Below are 22514 nucleotides of genomic sequence, written 5' to 3' on the forward strand. Positions count from 1 at the left end.
TTGGTTATTAAAAATCGTATATAAAGACTTAATATTAAAAAATAAAATAAAATGGTGTATATATTAATAATTTATAACTAAATCAATTATAATAAAAATTATTGACATAATGATAATTAGATTAAATAATATTCATTTTAAAATTTAATAAATTCTAATTATCAGTGTTATCGTAAATTTAGAGTTTTCAATCTGATAAATGATTTTGGTTAAATTTTGTTATTATTATACTTGCAGTTGCATTTGTAGGTAGTGGGACAAGGCCCAAATACCCTACTTTTGTCGTTCTTGTTTTTTCGTATTTTTTGCCGGTCACTATTTTTCTGCTGCCGCTACTTCAGTTCTTCTTCGACTCCCTTTTTTTCCCCTTCTTCTGGAGTTTGAGAATCATATCCAGTAGCAGTGCTGAAGCTTCAGATATCGGATTCGCCGCGTGTCAGTGTTGGACATCGGTACAAGGAGGACGTGTACGTGTTTCATAGCTGTCAAGCGTGTCCCTTGCACTACTTTCTCACCGTCTCTCTCTTTCCCTCTATCTTTCTCCTGTATATATATATATATATTTTAATATTCTATCAGAACTTCCTTTTCCTGGTGTAGCTTCTAAGCAGCGGCAAAAAGCCCACTTCGGGATTTAACAGAGTATCCCTGTGGCAGCCCCATAAGGTAATGAAAACTACTCTTAATGGCTTCGCAACTGATTAGCGTCTCATCCTATGAAGCTCACAATCAGCTAGAAATCTCTCTAAGGCAAGCTTTTGACCTTCTTCAATCGAAATTAAGACCCCCATTTTCGTTAACTATCCCAGATCCGCAAGAATACACTCTACTTAATCAAGCTATTCTCTATGGTGTTTTAATCGAACCCCATTTCGCCAAAATTCATATTAAGCACTTACACGCTATTGTCATTGATGGGTATAAGCTGTTTTCAAGTTTACTTGTTGGAATTGTTAATGAATTGTATGGAAAGCTTGTTGATTCGGTAAAGGAACAATTAATTTGGGTTACTAAAGAAATGATTGATGTTTCCGCTACAGGAATTGATAGTTTGTTAGTGTGTTTAATGAGACAAATTGTTGGTGGTGATTTTAGTGATGGGAATCTTTGGTTATGTTTCGAGTTAGTGAGTCTTTGTTTAAGTAAATGGGATTGTTTGTTACAAGAAAAGCCTGTAGTTTTGACCAGTGCACTATATACATTTCTTCGTTTATTAGCTGATCATTGTAGGGTATCGAATAATCTGAAACTAGAGATGTTGAGGCAGATGGAGATCGAGTTTTGTGTCAAAATGTTGAGGGATCAGTTTCAACTTTGTTTGAAGATAGGAAGGGATCTTGTTCGGTTATTACAAGATTTGTTTCATGTACCTGAGTTTAAATCTATATGGAAGGATCTGGTTTTGAAACCAAGTGAGTTTAGAACTGCTGAGTATTTGGATATTTCACAGTTGTATTGCATAAGGACTTCGACTCGTTACTTTTTACTGCGAATCACACCTGAAATGGAAACACAATTGCGGTTTTTACTCACACATGTGATGCTCGGCAACCAGAAACGATATCAGATATGGTTTGAGAAGAAATTTCTTTTAGGGCCAGAGAGAGAGAGTCTTATTGTTGATCTTGTGCGGTTCATATGTTGTGCACACCACCCTTCTAATGAAATTATTCAGTCAAACATTATTCCTAGATGGGCTGTTATTGGTTGGCTACTAACGTGTTGTAAGAAGAAATATATTGAAGCTAATGGGAGGTTGGCATTGTTTTACGACTGGCTTTTTTTCAATGAAAAGGTGGATAATATTATGAATATTGAGCCTGCAATGCTATTGATGGTCTGCTCCTTGCCTAAATATGTTAACTTCACTCACTCCCTTCTTGAATTTTTACTTCTTCTTGTGGACAATTATGATTTGGACCGTAAAACCATTATTCTCAGGGGTGTTTCATCAGCTTTTAACTCACTTGTTCAAAAAGGAGTGGTACACTCATTGGATGTTTTGACCCGTTGCGATGTACTTTCTCCTTTTATAAGAGAAAGGCTTCAAAATTTATTGTTAAATGATCAAGGTAAAGTTCCTAGAGATTTGCTTCCAGTTGATCTTCCTGGCCACTCCACGCAGTCTTTGAGATTGCCTGACATGTCATGTATGGGAAACTCTACCCAATCCACACAAGAGCAACTTACAAGTGAAGGGGATGATGGATTAAGCACCAGAGTTGTGGTTGTTCCTGGTGGCAATGAAGTAGATTCTATTGAGAGATTAGTTGAAAGTATTGGAGATATTATCAAGGAATCATATGAGAGGGGGTTTCAAACTTTGGAGGCAATTCTTTTTTCAATTGTGAATCAATGTAATCAAAGAAAAACTAGTAATTCGATTTGCTCGGAGGATCTATTATCTAAGATCACAAAGGAATTTGAGTCAAATGGATATCGACTCTTTACTTCGCTTGGTAGTCTTGCAGGTATTGTTGAGTGCGATGATGAAATTGGTTCTGCCACTGCAGTAATTATCCGCACCTTCATCTTTTCTCAGAATGAAAGAATACAAGAAATGCTTTTGCTCTGGGCAAGGAATGGTTTTCCAGTAGGAGCGCGTTTACTGTCATATGCTTTAAGACTAGCACATGAGGCATATGCAGCAGGTTGTTTGGAAAATTCAGTTGCTGTGGCTAAAGTGAGGGAGTCAAGGATGCCATTGTTGGAATATCATTTTGATGGATATTTTAATTTTCTGAACAAAAGAAAAGGAGATTCCTCTGAAAACTTTGTTTCTGTTTCTGAAATGGATGAGAAGGCGATTCCTAACTTGGTTGATAGTGCCTTTACCGCTTACAGGCATTTCCTTTCATCCTCAAGAGTTATCTCACAAAAAGAATCAGATACCTCTCTATCAAAGCTCCTATTTTCTGACTTAAAGGACTGTTCTGATTGGAAAAGAATAAGAATGAAAAACTTATTCTGCAACATCTTTTGCTATCTTTCAGATTTATCCATCTGTGAGGAAGACATTATCAGATTGCTCATAGAAAAATTGGATTATGTAGATCTTACAGAGATGCAGTTTCAAATTGGCTTGAAAAAGTTCTCTTTATTTGGAGACAATCATAAACTTGTTTTCCATTTAATTAAGAACTCTCTCAATTGGAACTCTGTGGAGCAGCATAAACTCTGGGGCTTGATCAGATCCGAGCTTCCAGTGTCTGAGGTTCAAGTTGAGAAGATCATTTTAGAATTTTTTTGCTCTGGGAAAATAGATGTAAACCTTAGTGCTATAGCAGCTGGAGGCCTTCTAACTCTCTGCAGTTCTTGTGCACCCACATCAGCTCTTGTCGGCACAATCATGTCATTGCCTAATAATTTCTTCCAGGACTTTGCTGCAGCTGCTTTGGCTACATGGGCTGCGTCCAATGCCTCTATGCTATTTGACAGCATAACTGAGTTTGCAGAGAAACTGAAAAGTAAAAACACAGGCTCAACTTTCTTGAATTCAACTGAGACTGAGATCAACCAATCTACCATTTTGTGGCTGTTGAACTATTATAATGCACAAGGGATAAATGTCTCCAACATGCTTAGCAACTTATATCCCAATAGTTAAAGGTTCCAAGATGGAAAATTTGCGCCATGAATGCACCCTGTTCCTGCATCCGCTTCCCAAAATATTGGCATTAATTTGGAGTGGAAAATCAGCATGATGGAAGCTGAATATGCAAGCCATTATGTTGCAGCCGATCTAAAAGGTAGATCTTATAATATGACATTAATGCTAGCATCGTGTGTGATCCTAGTGCATTAGGGTAGCAATTTTTTTTATAAAATGTATAGAATGTTCATTCATGGGTATGTTTAATTTATACAATTGTGTTATTATTGTACATTTATGCCTACATGTATGTTGCTAACCCTAATACTTTATTGTACATGTGTAATAATTTAATTATCCTCCCTGTTCAATACAATTGTCAAGAAAATACTAATAAAAGGAATATGTTTACTGTTTGTTCTTAAAATAGTAGTTATTCGCTTCAAACTAGGATGTATATTTAGTATTTATATGTTGTTGGGTTTTACCTTTCTAAATTTAAGATTGAATAATATCCATAATCAATTCTTTTGCTATACTAAAAATTGGAGAATAATTTGGTTTTATGTTATTTCTATATATGTAAAAGTATTTTCTTTTGTGGGATATATATCATGTATCTGCCTTCCATTCCTTGTATTCCTATTATTTCAATTGATGACATAGTATTATTTGGTTGATTTTTTAACACACATGCCCAGGTTGCTCAATTGTATGCCTTCCTATTCCATTGAACCTTCACCTTCCAGCGGTTCTTATAAAGCTTGAGGAGGCCAAGGCATGTTCAAAGCTGATATTACAAGGTAATGTATTAGGGTACTGGTGAAAAGAATACGTTCTGCTTTTATTGGTTGCAGTAGCTTATAGCTAAGAGTAGTTCTGGTTGCTCTGCATCTTTGACTTTGTAGGAGACGTATATTTAGGCTGATGAACTGACCTGACTTTGTAGGAGGATGATTTTTGGTTAAATATTAGTACAAATCACTGTTTGTACGCCAAAATATCCTTGCGGGTTACTCCAAATTCGGAATTTACTTAGTATCGAGTGAGTTTGAATATGCTTATTCACAGTGGAAGTGAAAATGGGGTATGCTGACTGCAGAATGAGAGATGGGTTGCCTTACATGGATCTCTCCTATGTATTATTTGCAGAATCTGCTGCCTTTTAAGTACTGCCATCTCTGAAACAGCTAAAGCAGCAAGTAACTGCAGCTGGCTGTGGACGACACACTGCGGTTTTGATGTCTGGGAGGTACAATATTGTACAGCACGTCTTTCAATATTTTATGTGCATTTTCTGGAAATCATCGCGATTTTTTGCATGTAAAGGGAAAATATACAGACAATCCTTTAGATTTGGTGTTATTTGAATACTATTTTATAAAGAAAAACATGCTCAGTTTCAAATTGTAGCAGCCCAATTTCGCCCGGCCCAAACGGCCCAGACCCAAACCAACCATGGCCTAACTTAAAACAATTTCAGCAAAAATTAAAAAAACCTAACCCTAGGGCGCCGCATGCTAGGACCTGTTGCCACCGCCCTAGCCTAGCGCCGCACGTCCTTGCTCCTGGCCTCCTCACCTGCTCCGCCGTTCACCTGCTTTCTGCCACGTCCCATCGCCACCTGCAAGCGCGCAAAGAAATAGACAACAGAGAGAGCAGCAAATATTTTTCTTTTATAAAAACCAAACAAATGTAATATCAAGTGGGGGGATTTTGTAAAAAGAGAAAAACCACATCAGAAATAAAGGAACAAAGGTTGCTGTGTTCTTCATTTTTATTCTTTTTGATTCGTTTACTTTCATTTATTTTTAAACAAATCCGTAAAAAAATATATCAATAAAAAGGAAAAGAAAAAAGGAGCGCACCTGAATCGCTCTCTGGCTCCGTCGACGGAGGTTCTCTCGCCGTCGTTGGCCCGGATCTGAAGGATGGATTCTGAGCCCTTGTCTCGGCGCTCGTAGGGATTCAAGAACCCGATTTTCAAATCGCCCGAAGGCCAGGCTTTTTTAAAAACCCTTGGTTGCGTTTCGTTGGCCGCCGTTTCGGTGGCGGTGCGACGGACAGGCGGACGGTGGTGAAAAGCCAATCGTCGGAGGGCATGAAGAGAGAGGGGAAGAAAGAGTTCTGAAGATTTTTAAAAAGAGGGATGAAATGATTTTTTTTAGGGGATTTTGGTTTATATAAGGGTCCAAAACGGCGCCGTTTTGGAAGGGTCAGAAAGCCCCTAAAACGACGCCGTTTCTGCATAAGACCCGAGACCCGACCCGTCTGCCTTAGGGGATCCGCGTGTTTTAGTTTTTTGGGCAATTTATGCGCGCAGTCCCTCTGATTCGCGGCGTGTTTCAATTTGGTCCTATTTTGTTGTTTTATTTTATTTTGATTTAGCCCTGACATTTTATTTTATTTTATTTTAGTCCATTGAGGTGCTGCGTTTTGGGATTTTGGGTTTATTTTCTGTTCCGGTCCTTCCCTTTTTTACGCGCGTCGCAATTGGATCCCTTTCGTTTTCCTTTATTTCGAATTGGCCCTATATGTTTTATTTCATTTCGATTTAAGGCCCCTTTTTAGCATATTTTATTATTTAGTCAATTTTTGTTAACTTTATTATTATTATTATTATTATTATTACTATCATCTTTACTATTATTAGTATTGGTATTATTGTTGTTACTTTTATATCTCTATTCATATATACTTATGTATTTTTAAACATATATATCTTATTATTATCATATAAGTGCTTGTATATGTACATGTACATATTTTACATATAATTTGTTTAATATATATACGTATATTCATATTTCTTTTATATATATCTATATACATATATATATTTTTATTTTTATAAGTATATATATTTATATGTATGTATTTATATGTTTTTGTATATCTTAATTTGCATAGACATACATACATATTTCCAATATATTTTAAACATATATATATAAATTAATGTACTTATTTGTATACGTAGGTATATTTTCATTATTTTTAAATTTTAATTTGTACATACATATTTTCATGTGCCTACTTTATATATGCATTTCATTATTTTCATATTCCGTAATTTTATACACCTATATATATGTGTACATATTTTTATCTATATGCATATCTTATATTTTAAAGTATACTTTACATATATATATTGTAATTTATGAACACACACATATTTTATTTTTTTGTCTATACATATAAATATATATATATCCCTTTAAATTTTGATTGTATTCATTATTTATTTATTTCATTTTCATTATTATTTTGAATGAATGTTTAATTTATTTGTTTATATATATTGTTATTTTATATGATTGTAGGTTTGACTTTTATTTATTTTATATTGTTGCTATCGCTCGTATCATTTTTACACTTTTGTATTCATTATGATTTTGTCATGTATAACAATGTAATTTGCTTTCACATTTTTTACTACGACTTCATGTTTTTATTTCGCTCGATAATAAAATTTGTTTAAAAAATGATTTTTTTTGTTTAGATTCGAGAGGATCGTACCCTAACTTACTGGGTTTCGATTTCCACAATAAATCTAAACACACTAATCTTTTCAAACTCAAGTTTTGAAACGATCTCGGGAATTAAGAAAAGATCGTGTTCTAACTTACTGGGCATGATCCCTTTCCTAAACCCGAGATAATAAAATATCTTTTAAATAAGTAAAATTCTGGCATTCATTCACGTATTGGGAATTTGAGACATTGTATTCTAACTTACTGGATATGATTCTCTTTCTCGAATAATGTGAAATATGCCCATTTTCCTGAAAATTTTCAACGTTTTAATACAAGGATCGTATTTTTTTTTAATTCTTCTAAGTTTTCAATTTTCGACATTAAGACATTAAGTAATCAACTAAGGTACCAATTTTGGGCGTATCGAGGGTGCTAATCCTTCCTCGTGCGTAACCGACTCCCGAACCCTTTTTCTGAATTTCGCGGACCAAACTTGTTGTTTTAATAAAATCAAACCGTTTATTAAAAACGACCGCTTTTCGAGGTGATCCAATCACACCTTAATAAAAGATTGGTGGCGACTCCCGTTTTCATTTCCAAAATCCAAGTCGACCCCATTTTTATCAAAAAATAGTGTCAACAGCTTGGCGACTCCACTGGGGAAAAACACAAGAGTCAAGCCATGAGTTGATTACTTTTTGTCTTTTTGTCAAAAATCAAAAACCTAGTTTAAATATACAATCCTTTCATTGTATTTTTATTTATCTTTATTATGATCTTCGTCATTGTGATTCATAATTGCTGTGTTTAAGTTCAGATTTATTTTTGCACATTGCATTGCATGACCGTTGGTCATACCCTTTTAAGTGGGAGTGAGAAGCTACGCCTTCGTGAGGTTTTCACCTCCGCATGGGATAGTGAATCGCTTTCGGGATACACCCGTACCTATGTCTTCGTGAGATTTTCATCTCCGCATGGCCATAGGGAAATGTATTCCCCTGAACTGAACTCAGTCCGTATGAGCCTATAATGGGTGAGGATCGAGGAATCTGCTGGTTCGGGTACCCTTACTTTAGAACCAACCCTCATATGGTAGACTTAGGAACTTAACCTAGGTAGAGCCACTCCAAACCCCTAGTATCTACCTGATTAGGTACTTTTTGTTTTCCTTGTTTGCTTCTGTTTTTTTACTAACCGATCTTGTTTTGTTTTGATTATGATTGCATTGCATTTGCATTTTAGGAAAGAGATATGGATTCAAATCCAATTACTAAATTAGAAAGCTTGTCATGGAATACGAATTCCTTGATAAAGTGGAAAACAATACGACTTCCCAAACATATTCTGAGAAACACAAGAATGGCGATGGAAGAGTTCGTGACCTTGCTTTGTGGCCTGGAGATTCGAGACGATTGTCCAAAAGCCTTCAACAAGCTGACGAGCCTTATGAAGATGGGCAGATGATGGATCGCGACCAAGATCAAGAAAATGAGCTAGCAATGGCATCTATTGGTGAGATTACTTCAAACATGCGGATGAAGAAAAAAATCGATGTTGTTTCTTGGAATATGAGGGTGAGGTCGTGCATGTATCCGTTTTATGTAAGGGAATTTGCTTTCTAGAAAAGTTTCCTAAATGTAATCGAATCAGAATCAACGTCTCTTTAGGCATTCATTTCATGCATTTGCATTACATTGCATCATATGCATTAGATTTTCACGAAGTGACCCTAATTATGTAAAATTATTTCAGCTAATCTGGAAAACCAATCAACCAAACATCCTTACGGTACTCGTCGCAAAGCCAAAGAAATGGATCAAAGATTAGAGAAACTGGAGCAAACGCAAAAAGAGATGCAAGACCAGTTACAGGTGCAAATGAAAGAACATATGGAAAAGATCCAGAAAGACATGGCACAAAAGATGAAGGAGTCTCAGGATGAACTAATGACTAAATTGACGCAATTAATAACCAAGGGAGTGGATAAAGGGAAAAATCCTGTGGTTTGCGATGAAGAAGGAAACAATGATGAGCCACTTTATCCTCCAGGTTTCACGCCTCCGCATGCGCAAGTACAGATTGAACCACATCCACGAAGATCTTCTGTTCCGATTAGGCCTCAGCACTTTCAAGGTGACACTTCAATACCGAAGAACCTTCAAGGCAGATCTGGTTCTAGTCCTGACGATAATCTGGTTGTCCCGGACTTCGATGAAGTAGCGGAGAAAGACAAGATGAAGGAGGACTTACCAAAGCAGTTTGAGGAGAAATGGAAATGGATTGAAGAGAAGTTTAGGGCGATAGAAAGTATCGACGGCTATCGGGGAATAGATGCGAAAGATCTGAGTTTAGTTCCGGATTTGGCGCTTCCTTACAAATTTAAGATGCCGGAATTCGAGAAATATAATGGGACCAGCTGCCCAGAAGCTCATATTACTATGTTCTGTAGGCGTATGGCCGGATACGTCAACAACGACCAACTGCTCATACACTGCTTTCAAGATAGCCTCACAGGGGCAGCGTCTAAGTGGTACAATCAATTGACGCGTATCCAGATTAGTTCTTGGAGGGATTTAGCACAAGCCTTTATGAAACAATACAGTCATGTAGCTGATATGGTCCTTGACAGAATTACCCTTCAAAATATGGAGAAAAAGCCTAATGAAGGTTTTAGGCAATACGCACAAAGGTGGAGGGAGGTCGCTATCCAAGTTCAGCCGCCACTCCTAGAGAAAGAAATGACGATGCTCTTCATCAACACATTGAAGGCCCCGTTCATCACCCACATGTTGGGAAACGCTTCGATGAGTTTTTTAGACATAGTCATGAGCGGTGAAATGATTGAAAGCGCCGTGAGAAGTGGAAAGATTGATGCTGGGGAGAATAATAGAAGGTCAGACTTGAAGAAGAAGGAAAATGATGTGAGCAATGTGAACACCTACAACAAATCGATTACACAGCCAAGAAAGGTGATTACTAGTCAGCAAGGTTCATCTAGACAAGAATCGTATGTGAAGCAAGGCACTGAGAACCTTCAATTCACGCCAATTCCGATGTCATATAAGGAGTTGTATCAAAGCTTATTCAACGCACGTATTGTCGCCCCTCTCTACACGAAACCTCCACAGCCACCGTACCCCAAATGGCACGATGCGAATGCACATTGCGAATATCATGCGGGAAATACGGGGCATTCCATAGAGAACTGCATAGCCTTCAAGAAACTGGTTGAAAAGCTCATCAACATGGGTGTCGTCAAGTTTGGTGATTCATCTAGTGCAGAAAATTCGCCACCCAATCATGATTAACAATGGGGTGAACGCAATATATGAGAAAGTGTGGGGAAGTTTTCACATATATGAAGGCATAATTGAAAAGGGATCTTATTAGGTGTTCGCCCTTATAAACCTGGGAGTGTTCTAAAGAAACCTTTGTAGTATTTAGAGCTTACTCAGAGTAATATTCAAAACACACTTGTTGCTTTCAGCCTAGAGCAACAAGAAGTCTTTTGTGAAAAAGGCTTATGTCTGAACGTCATTATTTTAATGGAATGCATCTTTGCGATCTTTTGAACTAATATTTTTTTCATCAATCATTCTTTTATTCTTCCATCCAAATCATTCTTTCGTTCACTCATAATCATACTGTGCAGATAATTATTCTTAAATTCACACATTCTTTATATATTATTTTGTACCTACAATAGGTCCCTGGATATCAACGACATGAATAACATTGCTACAGACTTAGAACCTCCTTTTGAGCGAGATATGTGTTTAAAGGGATCTCACGACTTTGAAAGATGACACAGATCGTAGCTTGTTGAGGATGGTAGAACAAAAGGATAAACAGATCCTACCTCTTAGTGAATCATTAGAAATTGTGAGCTTGATGAAGACTAGAATTGACCTGCCTACAGAGACGAAAAAGTCAAAGATGACTTTGTATGATCATACCAGGGTATGCCTCGATTCTTATAATAAAACCTGCACAACAGCACGATGTCAGAAATTTACAGTGCGAACGATGCAATTCTTTGCCGGGGCAATACCGTTCTCGTCAATTCAGCATAGCTTTGCCCGTTTGAAGTCGAGTTTCTATTCCTTCAAGATGTTGCTGGATTTTATCCCGATGGAAGAAGAAGATCAAAAGTTTCCAGTTGTAGTTTTGCCCTAAAAGGCTCTATAAAGGAAATTCGATATCAGAGAAGATCCTTTGAAGGGGATAACAAGGACTTGCCTAATCCCAAGAGTTTAGATCCGATTCAAAAAAACAAGGGAAAAGAAAAAAATAAAATCAAAATCAAAATAAAAAATAAAAAGAAAAAGAGAAATCAATCAAAGTCAAAATAGAAATATGAAAAGTAAAGAAAAGAAAAGAAGAGGCCAAGGCGAAAAACCAAAAGGGGCGCTTTGTGACCAAAAGTGGTTTTGAGTTGAAAACCCAAAAAGGGTGACTCAAATTTTGAGCAAAATGGGGCATGGAAATCACCATTATCGAAGACTTCTAATGGGCATTGCTTCACTATTGAGATCATTAATCAAATGGATAAAGGCTACAGCATGCGTCAATGTCATCATATGCCAATATAGAAATCCAGAGACGATGGTATGGGAAAATGTATTGAACTGGAATGACAACATGATAGTTGAGGGCTGTAATCGGTTCAAAATCAGACATCACAGTTTGTCACTGTATTGTAAGACAATGAAGTTCAAAAAAAAAAGAAAAAGATGAAGAATGAAAATGAAAAATGAAAAGAGTAAAAAATGGAGAGGCTAAGGGGAAAACCCGCAAAGGGCACCTTAGGCCAAAGGGGATTTGAGTTGAAAACCCGAAAGAGGCGGCTCAAATACTGATCAAAGTGGGGCATGAGGTGATATAAGCTGCTCAAGTTTTGTTCATATTGAGGCATGTGTTGATCTTGCCATGCCTGAATCAACAGGAAAGGATAGGCGACATCTTGGGGGCATCGACAGAGCATTGTAGATCTCCTAAACACATGTCCAACTTAAAAGGGTCTTCAGAAAGTTTGTATAGAGAAGTCCAAGTTGTGATATCTGGGGCACCCAATTCTCATGTTATTTGTTGTTCTTGGAATACTTTTTCTTTCTTTCCAAGATATACATTCCCAATTAATTCTTTTGTTGTCCTTCTTCACTATTTTCGATAATTTGTTCCTTCGAGCTATGCTCAGAACCAACTTTATTCTTATCCATTGTTATGACCTTTTTGCAAGCATTGAAATAATGATTAATGGACTAATAAAACTTTCACAAAGGAAGTTTTGCATATTACTCTGAAAAGTTTCTAAATAATACAGGAACCTGAAACAGGACTATTGTTTAGAACATGCCAAATTTGAAGGTTGGAAATTTGAGAAGGAAGAGTCTAAGTTTGGACTTTCTCTTTGGATTTTGATGACAAATGCATTGATTGAACAAAATGACAAGATGTCGTGTTGGTGGCAAAGCTTCAATGAGCCAACAAGCGATGTTTACCAAGCAAAAGGAAAAGGTCTTCTGGGAGAAGAAAATTTTGCAATTGTGCATGAGCATTTGGTATGACACCTTGGGAATGAGGTAAATGACCAAAGAGTTTCACATTCAATATCATTGAATTGCGATAGGAGAAGATTGAGAAAAGCCATACCTTTCTACCATCGGGTTACAATGGGAGATTGATGGTACAAATTTTATGTCCCAGTGGATTAAACTTTGACGTGCACAGTGGGGGGCAATCAGATTAAGTGTTTCTTTGGATATGCTAGCCGAGCAAGAAGGCGGTGCAGCACGTCAGTGAATAAAGCCTTAATAAGCTTTTGTGTGATGATAAACTAAGCATTAAGGAATCATTTTCATGACATTTTGAATGTTATTCCTTCACATCTAGTTAGGAGTATTTGATTCATTTTGATCATGCCATCCTAATCATTAGGCATAATTAGGTTCATTATACAGGTCGTGTTCCCTAGAGAACAGATCAGTGAAGACAGCAGATCTTGCCTTCCTGCGTTAACAGCGAAGCAGATCGAAAACAAGCTTTGCCTTCATTGGTTACAGTGGAGCTGGTTAAAGAAGTAGATCTTGCCTTCCTGCATTGATAGTGAAGCAGGTCGAAGACACAAACCTTGCCTCTCTCGGTTGTAGTGGAGCTGGTTAAAGAAGCAGATCTTGCCTTCCTACATTAACAGCGAAGCAGATCGAAAACAAAGCCTTGCATCTATCGGTTGCAGTGGAGTAGATTGAAGCCAGAGATCTTATCTCCCTGAGATTGCAGCGGAGCAGATTAAAGACACTATCCTATTTCCCTAAAGTTACAGTGGAGTGGATTAAAATAGAGGATCTTATCTCTCTGAAGTTACAGCAGAGTAGATCGCATCAGGTCTTATCTCCTTGAGGTTACAGTGGAGTAGACCGAAGAATTTCAGATCTTATCTCCCTGAGGTTACAGTGGAGCAGATTGAAGCCAGAGATCTTATCTCCCTGAGATTGCAGCGGAGCAGATCAAAGACACTATCCTATCTCCCTGAAGTTACAGTGGAGCGGATTGAAATAAAAGATCTTATCTCTCTGAAGTTACAGCAGAGTAGATCGCATCAAATTAAAACCAAGGATCTTATCTCTCTGAAGTTACAGTAGAGCAGATCGCACCAGGTCTTATCTCCCTGAGGTTACAGGGGAGTAAACCGAAGACTTTCAGATCTTATCTCCCTGAGGATTACATCGGAGCAGATTGAAGACATAATCCTATCTCCCTGAAGTTACAGTGGAGCGGATTAAAATAAAGGATCTTATCTCTCTGAAGTTACAGCAGAGTAGATCGCATCAAATTAAAACCAAGGATCTTATTTCTCTAAAGTTACAGCAGAGCAGATCGCACCAGGTCTTATCTCCCTGAGGTTACAGTGGAGTAGACCGAAGACTTTCAGATCTTATCTCCCTGAGATATCAGCGGAGCAGATTGAAGATAGTAACCCTATCTCCCTGAAGTTACAGTGGAGCGGATTAAAATAAAAGATCTTATCTCTCTGAAGTTACAGTAGAGTAGATCACATCACATTGAAGCCAGTAATTCTATCTCCCTGGATAGCAGTGGAATAGATTGAAGATTGCAGATCTTGTCCCCCTACGTAATAGTGGAGCAGATCAAAGACGATGAATCTTATCTTCCCAAGATAGTAGGGAAGTAAATTTAAACCACGAATCTCGTCCCCCTGAAGTTACTGCAAAGAAGATTGAAGCTACAAGTCAAATCTCCCTAAAGTGCAGTGGAATGGATTGAAGCAACAAGACACAGTGGACTGGAGTGAAGCTACTTGAAGAAAAGCACCACGACAAGTCCAAAACAGGCAAGACCGGGCAAAATTGGCCTTTCTTGGTCTTTGCTCTATTCTCGTTACACAACAACGAGCAAAGAGGGGCAGCTGTAGCAGCCCAATTTCGCCCGGCCCAAACGGCCCAGACCCAAACCAACCATGGCCTAACTTAAAACAATTTCAGCAAAAATTAAAAAAACCTAACCCTAGGGCGCCGCATGCTAGGACCTGTTGCCACCGCCCTAGCCTAGCGCCGCACGTCCTTGCTCCTGGCCTCCTCACCTGCTCCGCCGTTCACCTGCTTTCTGCCACGTCCCATCGCCACCTGCAAGCGCGCAAAGAAATAGACAACAGAGAGAGCAGCAAATATTTTTCTTTTATAAAAACCAAACAAATGTAATATCAAGTGGGGGATTTTTGTAAAAAGAGAAAAACCACATCAGAAATAAAGGAACAAAGGTTGCTGTGTTCTTCATTTTTATTCTTTTTGATTCGTTTACTTTCATTTATTTTTAAACAAATCCGTAAAAAAATATATCAATAAAAAGGAAAAGAAAAAAGGAGCGCACCTGAATCGCTCTCTGGCTCCGTCGACGGAGGTTCTCTCGCCGTCGTTGGCCCGGATCTGAAGGATGGATTCTGAGCCCTTGTCTCGGCGCTCGTAGGGATTCAAGAACCCGATTTTCAAATCGCCCGAAGGCCAGGCTTTTTTAAAAACCCTTGGTTGCGTTTCGTTGGCCGCCGTTTCGGTGGCGGTGCGACGGACAGGCGGACGGTGGTGAAAAGCCAATCGTCGGAGGGCATGAAGAGAGAGGGGAAGAAAGAGTTCTGAAGATTTTTAAAAAGAGGGATGAAATGATTTTTTTTAGGGGATTTTGGTTTATATAAGGGTCCAAAACGGCGCCGTTTTGGAAGGGTCAGAAAGCCCCTAAAACGACGCCGTTTCTGCATAAGACCCGAGACCCGACCCGTCTGCCTTAGGGGATCCGCGTGTTTTAGTTTTTTGGGCAATTTATGCGCGCAGTCCCTCTGATTCGCGGCGTGTTTCAATTTGGTCCTATTTTATTGTTTTATTTTATTTTGATTTAGCCCTGACATTTTATTTTATTTTATTTTAGTCCATTGAGGTGCTGCGTTTTGGGATTTTGGGTTTATTTTCTGTTCCGGTCCTTCCCTTTTTTACGCGCGTCGCAATTGGATCCCTTTCGTTTTCCTTTATTTCGAATTGGCCCTATATGTTTTATTTCATTTCGATTTAAGGCCCCTTTTTAGCATATTTTATTATTTAGTCAATTTTTGTTAACTTTATTATTATTATTATTATTATTATTACTATCATCTTTACTATTATTAGTATTGGTATTATTGTTGTTACTTTTATATCTCTATTCATATATACTTATGTATTTTTAAACATATATATCTTATTATTATCATATAAGTGCTTGTATATGTACATGTACATATTTTACATATAATTTGTTTAATATATATACGTATATTCATATTTCTTTTTATATATATCTATATACATATATATATTTTTATTTTTATAAGTATATATATTTATATGTATGTATTTATATGTTTTTGTATATCTTAATTTGCATAGACATACATACATATTTCCAATATATTTTAAACATATATATATAAATTAATGTACTTATTTGTATACGTAGGTATATTTTCATTATTTTTAAATTTTAATTTGTACATACATATTTTCATGTGCCTACTTTATATATGCATTTCATTATTTTCATATTCCGTAATTTTATACACCTATATATATGTGTACATATTTTTATCTATATGCATATCTTATATTTTAAAGTATACTTTACATATATATATTGTAATTTATGAACACACACATATTTTATTTTTTTTGTCTATACATATAAATATATATATATCCCTTTAAATTTTGATTGTATTCATTATTTATTTATTTCATTTTCATTATTATTTTGAATGAATGTTTAATTTATTTGTTTATATATATTGTTATTTTATATGATTGTAGGTTTGACTTTTATTTATTTTATATTGTTGCTATCGCTCGTATCATTTTTACACTTTTGTATTCATTATGATTTTGTCATGTATAACAATGTAATTTGCTTTCACATTTTTTACTACGACTTCATGTTTTTATTTCGCTCGATAATAAAATTTGTTTAAAAAATGATTTTTTTTGTTTAGATTCGAGAGGATCGTACCCTAACTTACTGGGTTTCGATTTCCACAATAAATCTAAACACACTAATCTTTTCAAACTCAAGTTTTGAAACGATCTCGGGAATTAAGAAAAGATCGTGTTCTAACTTACTGGGCATGATCCCTTTCCTAAACCCGAGATAATAAAATATCTTTTAAATAAGTAAAATTCTGGCATTCATTCACGTATTGGGAATTTGAGACATTGTATTCTAACTTACTGGATATGATTCTCTTTCTCGAATAATGTGAAATATGCCCATTTTCCTGAAAATTTTCAACGTTTTAATACAAGGATCGTATTTTTTTTTAATTCTTCTAAGTTTTCAATTTTCGACATTAAGACATTAAGTAATCAACTAAGGTACCAATTTTGGGCGTATCGAGGGTGCTAATCCTTCCTCGTGCGTAACCGACTCCCGAACCCTTTTTCTGAATTTCGCGGACCAAACTTGTTGTTTTAATAAAATCAAACCGTTTATTAAAAACGACCGCTTTTCGAGGTGATCCAATCACACCTTAATAAAAGATTGGTGGCGACTCCCGTTTTCATTTCCAAAATCCAAGTCGACCCCATTTTTATCAAAAAATAGTGTCAACACAAATTATTTTGAGTCTTTTTATTTTGGTTGTAACACACCTATTTGATTCGATAAGCTGCAAAGTGAAAACTCAATGCTGTTTTGGACATAGCATTCAAATGATTTGATGAGATTAAATATCACTAGGGTAATTGTTTGGTATCTTTATTTGAATGGGTTTTTTCACCTAAACGAAGAAAACCATTAACTTATTTCAACTATTGTTTGTGGGTCCCTGGAGGCATTCAACAAAAGGAGTAGAATCAAAGGAAGATTTTGCTACCCAACGAGCAAAATAAGCAATGATAGTGGTTGAAGTAGTGCAGAACAGAGTGTACACTGTGACGTTTTCTTTCTTTTTCTTTTTTTGTTTTAACTAAAATGATTTTCACCAGCAATCATCAACACATTAGCATCACAAGAACCAACACTAACATCAAATCCAAACACATTTTGTCTTTTTCATTCTTTCATTTTTATTTCATAAAATCTTTTCCCCACCCACCCTAGAGAGTGGGAGAAGAAACATACTGCCTGGGTAAGCTAAAAAGATCTTTCCCTTCAAATGGTGAAGTCCACTCATGGGAGACCGAAGTTGAAGAAGCTTCTGCTGCAGCCACTCCACCATCCTGTAAACCCGCAATCGCTACAGCACTCACATTAGGCGTCAATCTCATTCCTGGTTTAACACTCAGTCCATTTGTATTACGATAATAAAGGTGACTGCTCTTCATTGGAGATGTTGGTCCTAGCCATATCCCACCAGGTCTCGGAGATGTGCGATCCAAGCTCCAATCAATATTGGTATAATCCAACTGAGCCATCGAGCTACCACTGCTCCAGTCAACCGGAGAAGAGGCTCCTGATGAATTGGTAGAACCTGAACCAGTGAAAAGTCCAAGTGAAGATGCAGCCGCGAGTGTTGGTGATCCACCTGTTCTACTCCATAGACCATTTCCTCTGCTAGTTCCAGGTGAATCTCCTGGACTACTGCTGCTTGAGAACTGTTGCTGCTGTGGATAGTAAAGCTGGGGATGCATCGGATTTGAACTCAAGCTGTTGGAACTAAGGCTTCTAGCACTTGCAATATGGGGCATAAAGCCATTAGACTTTGTAATTTCAACACTACTGCTTGGATACAAAAAGGGGGTCGTTCCAGGAGGAGATGAGCTTATACAAGTAGCTGGAACCTGCTTTGTATTTACAGATTGAGGCCGCTGCATCATCATAACTGGTTCCCTAATTGAGGGCTGAAGTTTCTTATAATCACTTCCAACAGCCACATTACGGCTTTCTGTCTTTGCTAGCGGAGGTGAGGCCTGCAAAGGTGATGCCAGGGAATAAGAAACTGAAGGATTCGATCCAGAACTTGGCCACCTTTTCTCAGCTGGCACTGCACTTTGTTGGGGTTTTGCCCATTCCAACCTCGGCTGTATTCTCTTCAATGGCTGGAAACTTTTGCTCACTATTTCTGAAGAAACTCCCACCGGAACTGTGGATTTTACATAGTTAAAATCTTTCTCATCCCTTCTTTGCTGTGTTGCAGGAGAAAGGTTTGGTTTTGGTTGTGGCCTTCCAGATATGTTCTGACTACCTGCCACTGATACCTTGTTGGTACCAGCAGGATCACAAGTTTCTTCCGGCTTTGCTGGAGCAGGTGGGTCCTGCTTTGAAGATCTTAAGGATTCTGCCGCTTTCTCAAGATCGCCTTCAGCAGCAACAACTGCTCTTTCAACCTCCTGCTTTGTGCACTTGTATCTGATTTCCATGTCAGCAATTCGTGCAAGCTCTTCTGATATGTCAATTTTTAAGTTCCCACCACCAATAGTTGATTCCTTATGCTTAACTGCTTCTTCTTCACTTCCTTCAAAAAGCCACGCCACAGATTCCTCCACTTTGCCTTCATTGAAAATAAGAGCCATTGTAGCCCGATCATGAGAAAATCCCATTGCTACAAGCTGCTGAGCAAGTGCTTCAAGCTTTCTTGACATAAGATAGCCATTGCACCGCTCGTGCAACTCCTGAGCTCGCCTCTCCTTCTGACGCTGATGTTTCCTCTCATTCTTTTGACGAATTTTTTCTCGCTTATCATTGTCAGCTCCTGGTATTATTTCCGGCCGGACGGGAAGATTTGAAGTTTTCTCTTTGTGCTCTTCTGATTCACCCGACCAGCTACCATTATTAGATATTGAATCAAACTCAATCCCAGCTCCAAGTGAGCCTCCCAAATGCTCATCTGTGTCGTCTATGTTTCGGAAACGACCATTGCTCTGAAGAGGTGAAGCAGATGATGATGGTGCTGTTTCAATGGTATGGAATGTTCCCAAAAGTGGATTGTAAGCACTAGCTGGAGCACCACTAGCTGCATTAGCAGGTCCAGAAGGCCTTGCAGAAGCCTTCTGAGAGTCCTTGCTGGATTTTTTATCTTTGGACTTCGACTTGGATGCAGGAGACATTGCTGTCACCAAATATAGTCCTGAAAGATTTAAGACAATACTTTACAAAATCAATGATGCACAGAATGAGTTAAGCAGTCAATACTCCAAACAGTAAGAGCAGTGGTCATCTCATTTTTCTGGCATGTTACCAACATGGTCTATATAAAGTTGAAAACAATGAAAAGTAAAGATAAATTACAGTTTAATTCTCGCAATTATTTTTTACAAAATAAACAAATCCAGATGCTTTTCACAATAAAAAATATGTGCTGAGATCCAAAACCTCCAAGTGAAAAATTGACTCAAGGATGCTAGTCAGCTGTGACCAAAATTTACAATATTGTGGGTGTATAACTGGTATTCAGTTCAAGAAAGCAAATCAAAATAAATCTTGAGAACTACACACTGAGTGAACATGTTTCCTGAATGTGCAAAATTCCATTCACAGAACAAATTTAACAGAGTATCAATGGAAGTACACCATATTAACAGAGTACCAAACTCCCAAGACAATCTCAAGAAAAATTCCCTTCTCAGAACATGAAAATAGTTACAATTTTATAATCAATTAAAAAAGCAATTAAAAGAACGAAAAATAACAACGGAGAAGACTTTTCAAAAACCCTTCAAAACATGGTTTCTTCTTACAGATGCATTCAGGGAATTGCTCGAGCTTATGCAATAAGTTACTCCTCTGACCATAACACAAAGTTCCAGCTATATATATATAGGAATTTTTTATCCTCGGTCTTCAATAGGAAACTTTAACTTCATTGTTTGGCAGAAAAAATAAAATTTAATGAACTGATAGCCAAGTTCATTCCAACACCATAAATGTTACAGCTAGTGCGTCACTCTTGCATATCAAGACCAATACATGATACAAAAAATTAATAAAAACTTCTATTGGTCTAATTTTCGAAGTTGACAGCTTCCATATTTGTCGATCTTGTGCTTACCAATAACACTGAAAATAGTCTCTGTATAAAGCTTCCTCACCATGCTTGAACTTTCCAGATAGAATCTAACTGGATTTTACAATAGAAAGAAAAAAATTGACATATTCTTCTCTTGCATAGAGACCATCCATTCAGAAAAAAAGTTATAAAAATTTTAAGCCATAATGAATGCAGGTATAAACATTAATAGTAAGAAACAAGATACAGGAGAAAAAAACTTTGGTAGGCAAATCTAGCTTCTGGAGGCTCTTTTCCTTCCACTTTTTAATATATTATACAAAAAGGAAGCAAATAAATTTTATCCTCGCAAATATTTAATGATAGCCAGACTATTTTTGAGAAAACTAACTAAATCCTAACCCATATAACACTCTCCAAACACAGTTTCCCAAGATTCTTGCATTCACAATTCTTTAAAGCAAATAACAGAATCCAGAGATATGAATCAGATAACATCACAAAGCCTTCCTACAGATGACTAATTCTCTAATCCAAAAACGGGAACAAAAAGAAAAAAAATTCAACGAGGAGAACAGAAAAGTTAAATTTCACCCAAACAAGGAGTTCAAAGATAAGATCAATTGCAGGCTAGCACCCCGTGTTTTCTGAATTTCGATCACAAAGAAATCTATTCCGCCACAGCCAAATTTACAAGGGACTATAACACAAGCCTCCATCGTTGCAAAAAAAGAAGAAAAAAATCTAAAAAGCCCAAATTTGGGGCTAAAAAAGAATAAAGAAAATTTTGGATTTCCATTTCCCTGAATAATAACGCATACATCTGGAAGTCATATTTCAACCGAGTATTTTTCCTCAAGACAAGAACAAGATTTCAAGAAGCCAATTCGATCGATAAATGATCATAGCACCCCTGGTAGAAGAAATTCACGATTCTTTCAACAGAACAATGCAGATTCAATAGAAACTCTAAACATATACAGAAGGATTCACCGACACGATCAATCAAGCAAAAAAAATCCTAAAAAGGAATAATGAAATCCAAAAAATAAAAATGAAAATGAAAAAAAAAGGGAAAAACGAAGGGAAGAAATCAAAGAGAGAAATGAGAAGAATCGAGATACCTGGGTTGAATGGAAGGAAAAAGATGGATCCAACGATCAAGATTGAAGGATCCAAGGTTGAGAGAGTTAGATGCGAAGGAATAAAAGAAGAGAGATGTATTTCGAGGCCCAAACTGAATTTGATAGAATTAGGGTTTTGTTTTGTGATTTTTGATTTATTTACAACAGAAAAAGAGAAATATGAGATTTCATAATAACCAAAATTCACTCGTTTATAACGGAACCCCATTTATACCTAGCCCCTCCTTCTCCCCCTCTTTTTCGTTCTTTTCTTTTTCCCATTTCATATTTTTAATATTATATCCATTTTATGATATTATTATTACATACATTTTTTTAAAAAAATATTATGGATTATAAATTTTTTATTTTTATTATTTATCAGTATATTTACTACTAGTAATTTTTATTTATCATATTTTGGTAGCCTTTTTAAAAATTCAGAATTAACGGATAATTAGATATTGGTAAAATTTATTTATTTAAAATTTTAAAGTCAACCTATTTCTGAATATATTCTAATTATTCATTTATTTTATATTATAAATTATCAAAAATAAATAAATTTTAAATAATAAATAATAAAACTCAGTTTAGAAAAAAGAATTAAGTCGAGCTGATACTGATCCAAAAGCACATCACTTTTAAAAATAATATTAAATTTTTTTTTTACTGATTTTTCTTTCCAAATCCTTGCTTTTCGGAAAGTTTAATGTGTTAGATAGATGAACCTAGTGGCAATCTTTCAACATTGGTCTAAACTTGCAAATAAAATCTATATGGATATTGGAGATTCTTTTTGAAATTAAAGCTTTACCCTGATTTATTTCCATTTAAAAATA

The 22514-nt window shown here is 36.6% G+C and overlaps 2 protein-coding genes across 6 annotated transcripts; one reads left to right on the plus strand and one right to left on the minus strand.

The window, feature by feature from the left end:
* The first annotated feature begins 271 nt into the window (after positions 1-271).
* Positions 272-5001, plus strand: LOC121217626 (integrator complex subunit 3). Of its 4 annotated transcripts, none has more exons than XM_041093340.1 (3): positions 272-3749; positions 4294-4395; positions 4501-5001. In XM_041093340.1, the coding sequence occupies exon 1, from the start codon at positions 686-688 to the stop codon at positions 3605-3607; it is 2922 nt and encodes a 973-aa protein (XP_040949274.1). In that variant the 5' UTR covers positions 272-685; the 3' UTR covers positions 3608-3749; positions 4294-4395; positions 4501-5001. The 4 variants fall into 4 exon arrangements, with proteins under 4 accessions (XP_040949274.1, XP_040949276.1, XP_040949275.1 ...); XM_041093342.1 differs by having other exon boundaries at positions 4542-5001; XM_041093341.1 differs by having other exon boundaries at positions 4745-5001.
* A 12630-nt stretch (positions 5002-17631) lies between these two features.
* Positions 17632-21921, minus strand: LOC121217627 (uncharacterized). Of its 2 annotated transcripts, XM_041093344.1 has the most exons (3): positions 21673-21921; positions 20591-20659; positions 17632-19669 (listed from the first exon to the last, which is right to left on the minus strand). In XM_041093344.1, exons 1-3 carry the CDS (start codon positions 21899-21901, stop codon positions 17700-17702), a joined length of 2268 nt encoding a protein of 755 aa, XP_040949278.1. In that variant the 5' UTR covers positions 21902-21921; the 3' UTR covers positions 17632-17699. The 2 variants fall into 2 exon arrangements, with proteins under 2 accessions (XP_040949278.1, XP_040949279.1); XM_041093345.1 differs by lacking the exon at positions 20591-20659.
* Between the last annotated feature and the right edge of the window lie 593 nt (positions 21922-22514).

The sequence above is a fragment of the Gossypium hirsutum genome, chromosome D05 (genome assembly GCF_007990345.1).
Source record: "Gossypium hirsutum isolate 1008001.06 chromosome D05, Gossypium_hirsutum_v2.1, whole genome shotgun sequence".
Taxonomy (NCBI): domain Eukaryota; kingdom Viridiplantae; phylum Streptophyta; class Magnoliopsida; order Malvales; family Malvaceae; genus Gossypium; species Gossypium hirsutum.

Bases quoted from the DNA above. Each gene is read 5' to 3' on its own strand.
- LOC121217626 (XM_041093343.1), top strand. From the start codon at position 686: ATGGCTTCGCAACTGATTAGCGTCTCATCCTATGAAGCTCACAATCAG.
- LOC121217627 (XM_041093344.1), bottom strand. From the start codon at position 21,901: ATGGGGTTCCGTTATAAACGAGTGAATTTTGGTTATTATGAAATCTCA. The intron at 20,660-21,672 runs GTATCTCGATTC...TGTAAAATCCAG, and splicing joins TTTCCTTCCATTCAACCCAG to TTAGATTCTATCTGGAAAGT. The intron at 19,670-20,590 runs GTAAGCACAAGA...TAAATCTTTCAG, and splicing joins GACTATTTTCAGTGTTATTG to GACTATATTTGGTGACAGCA.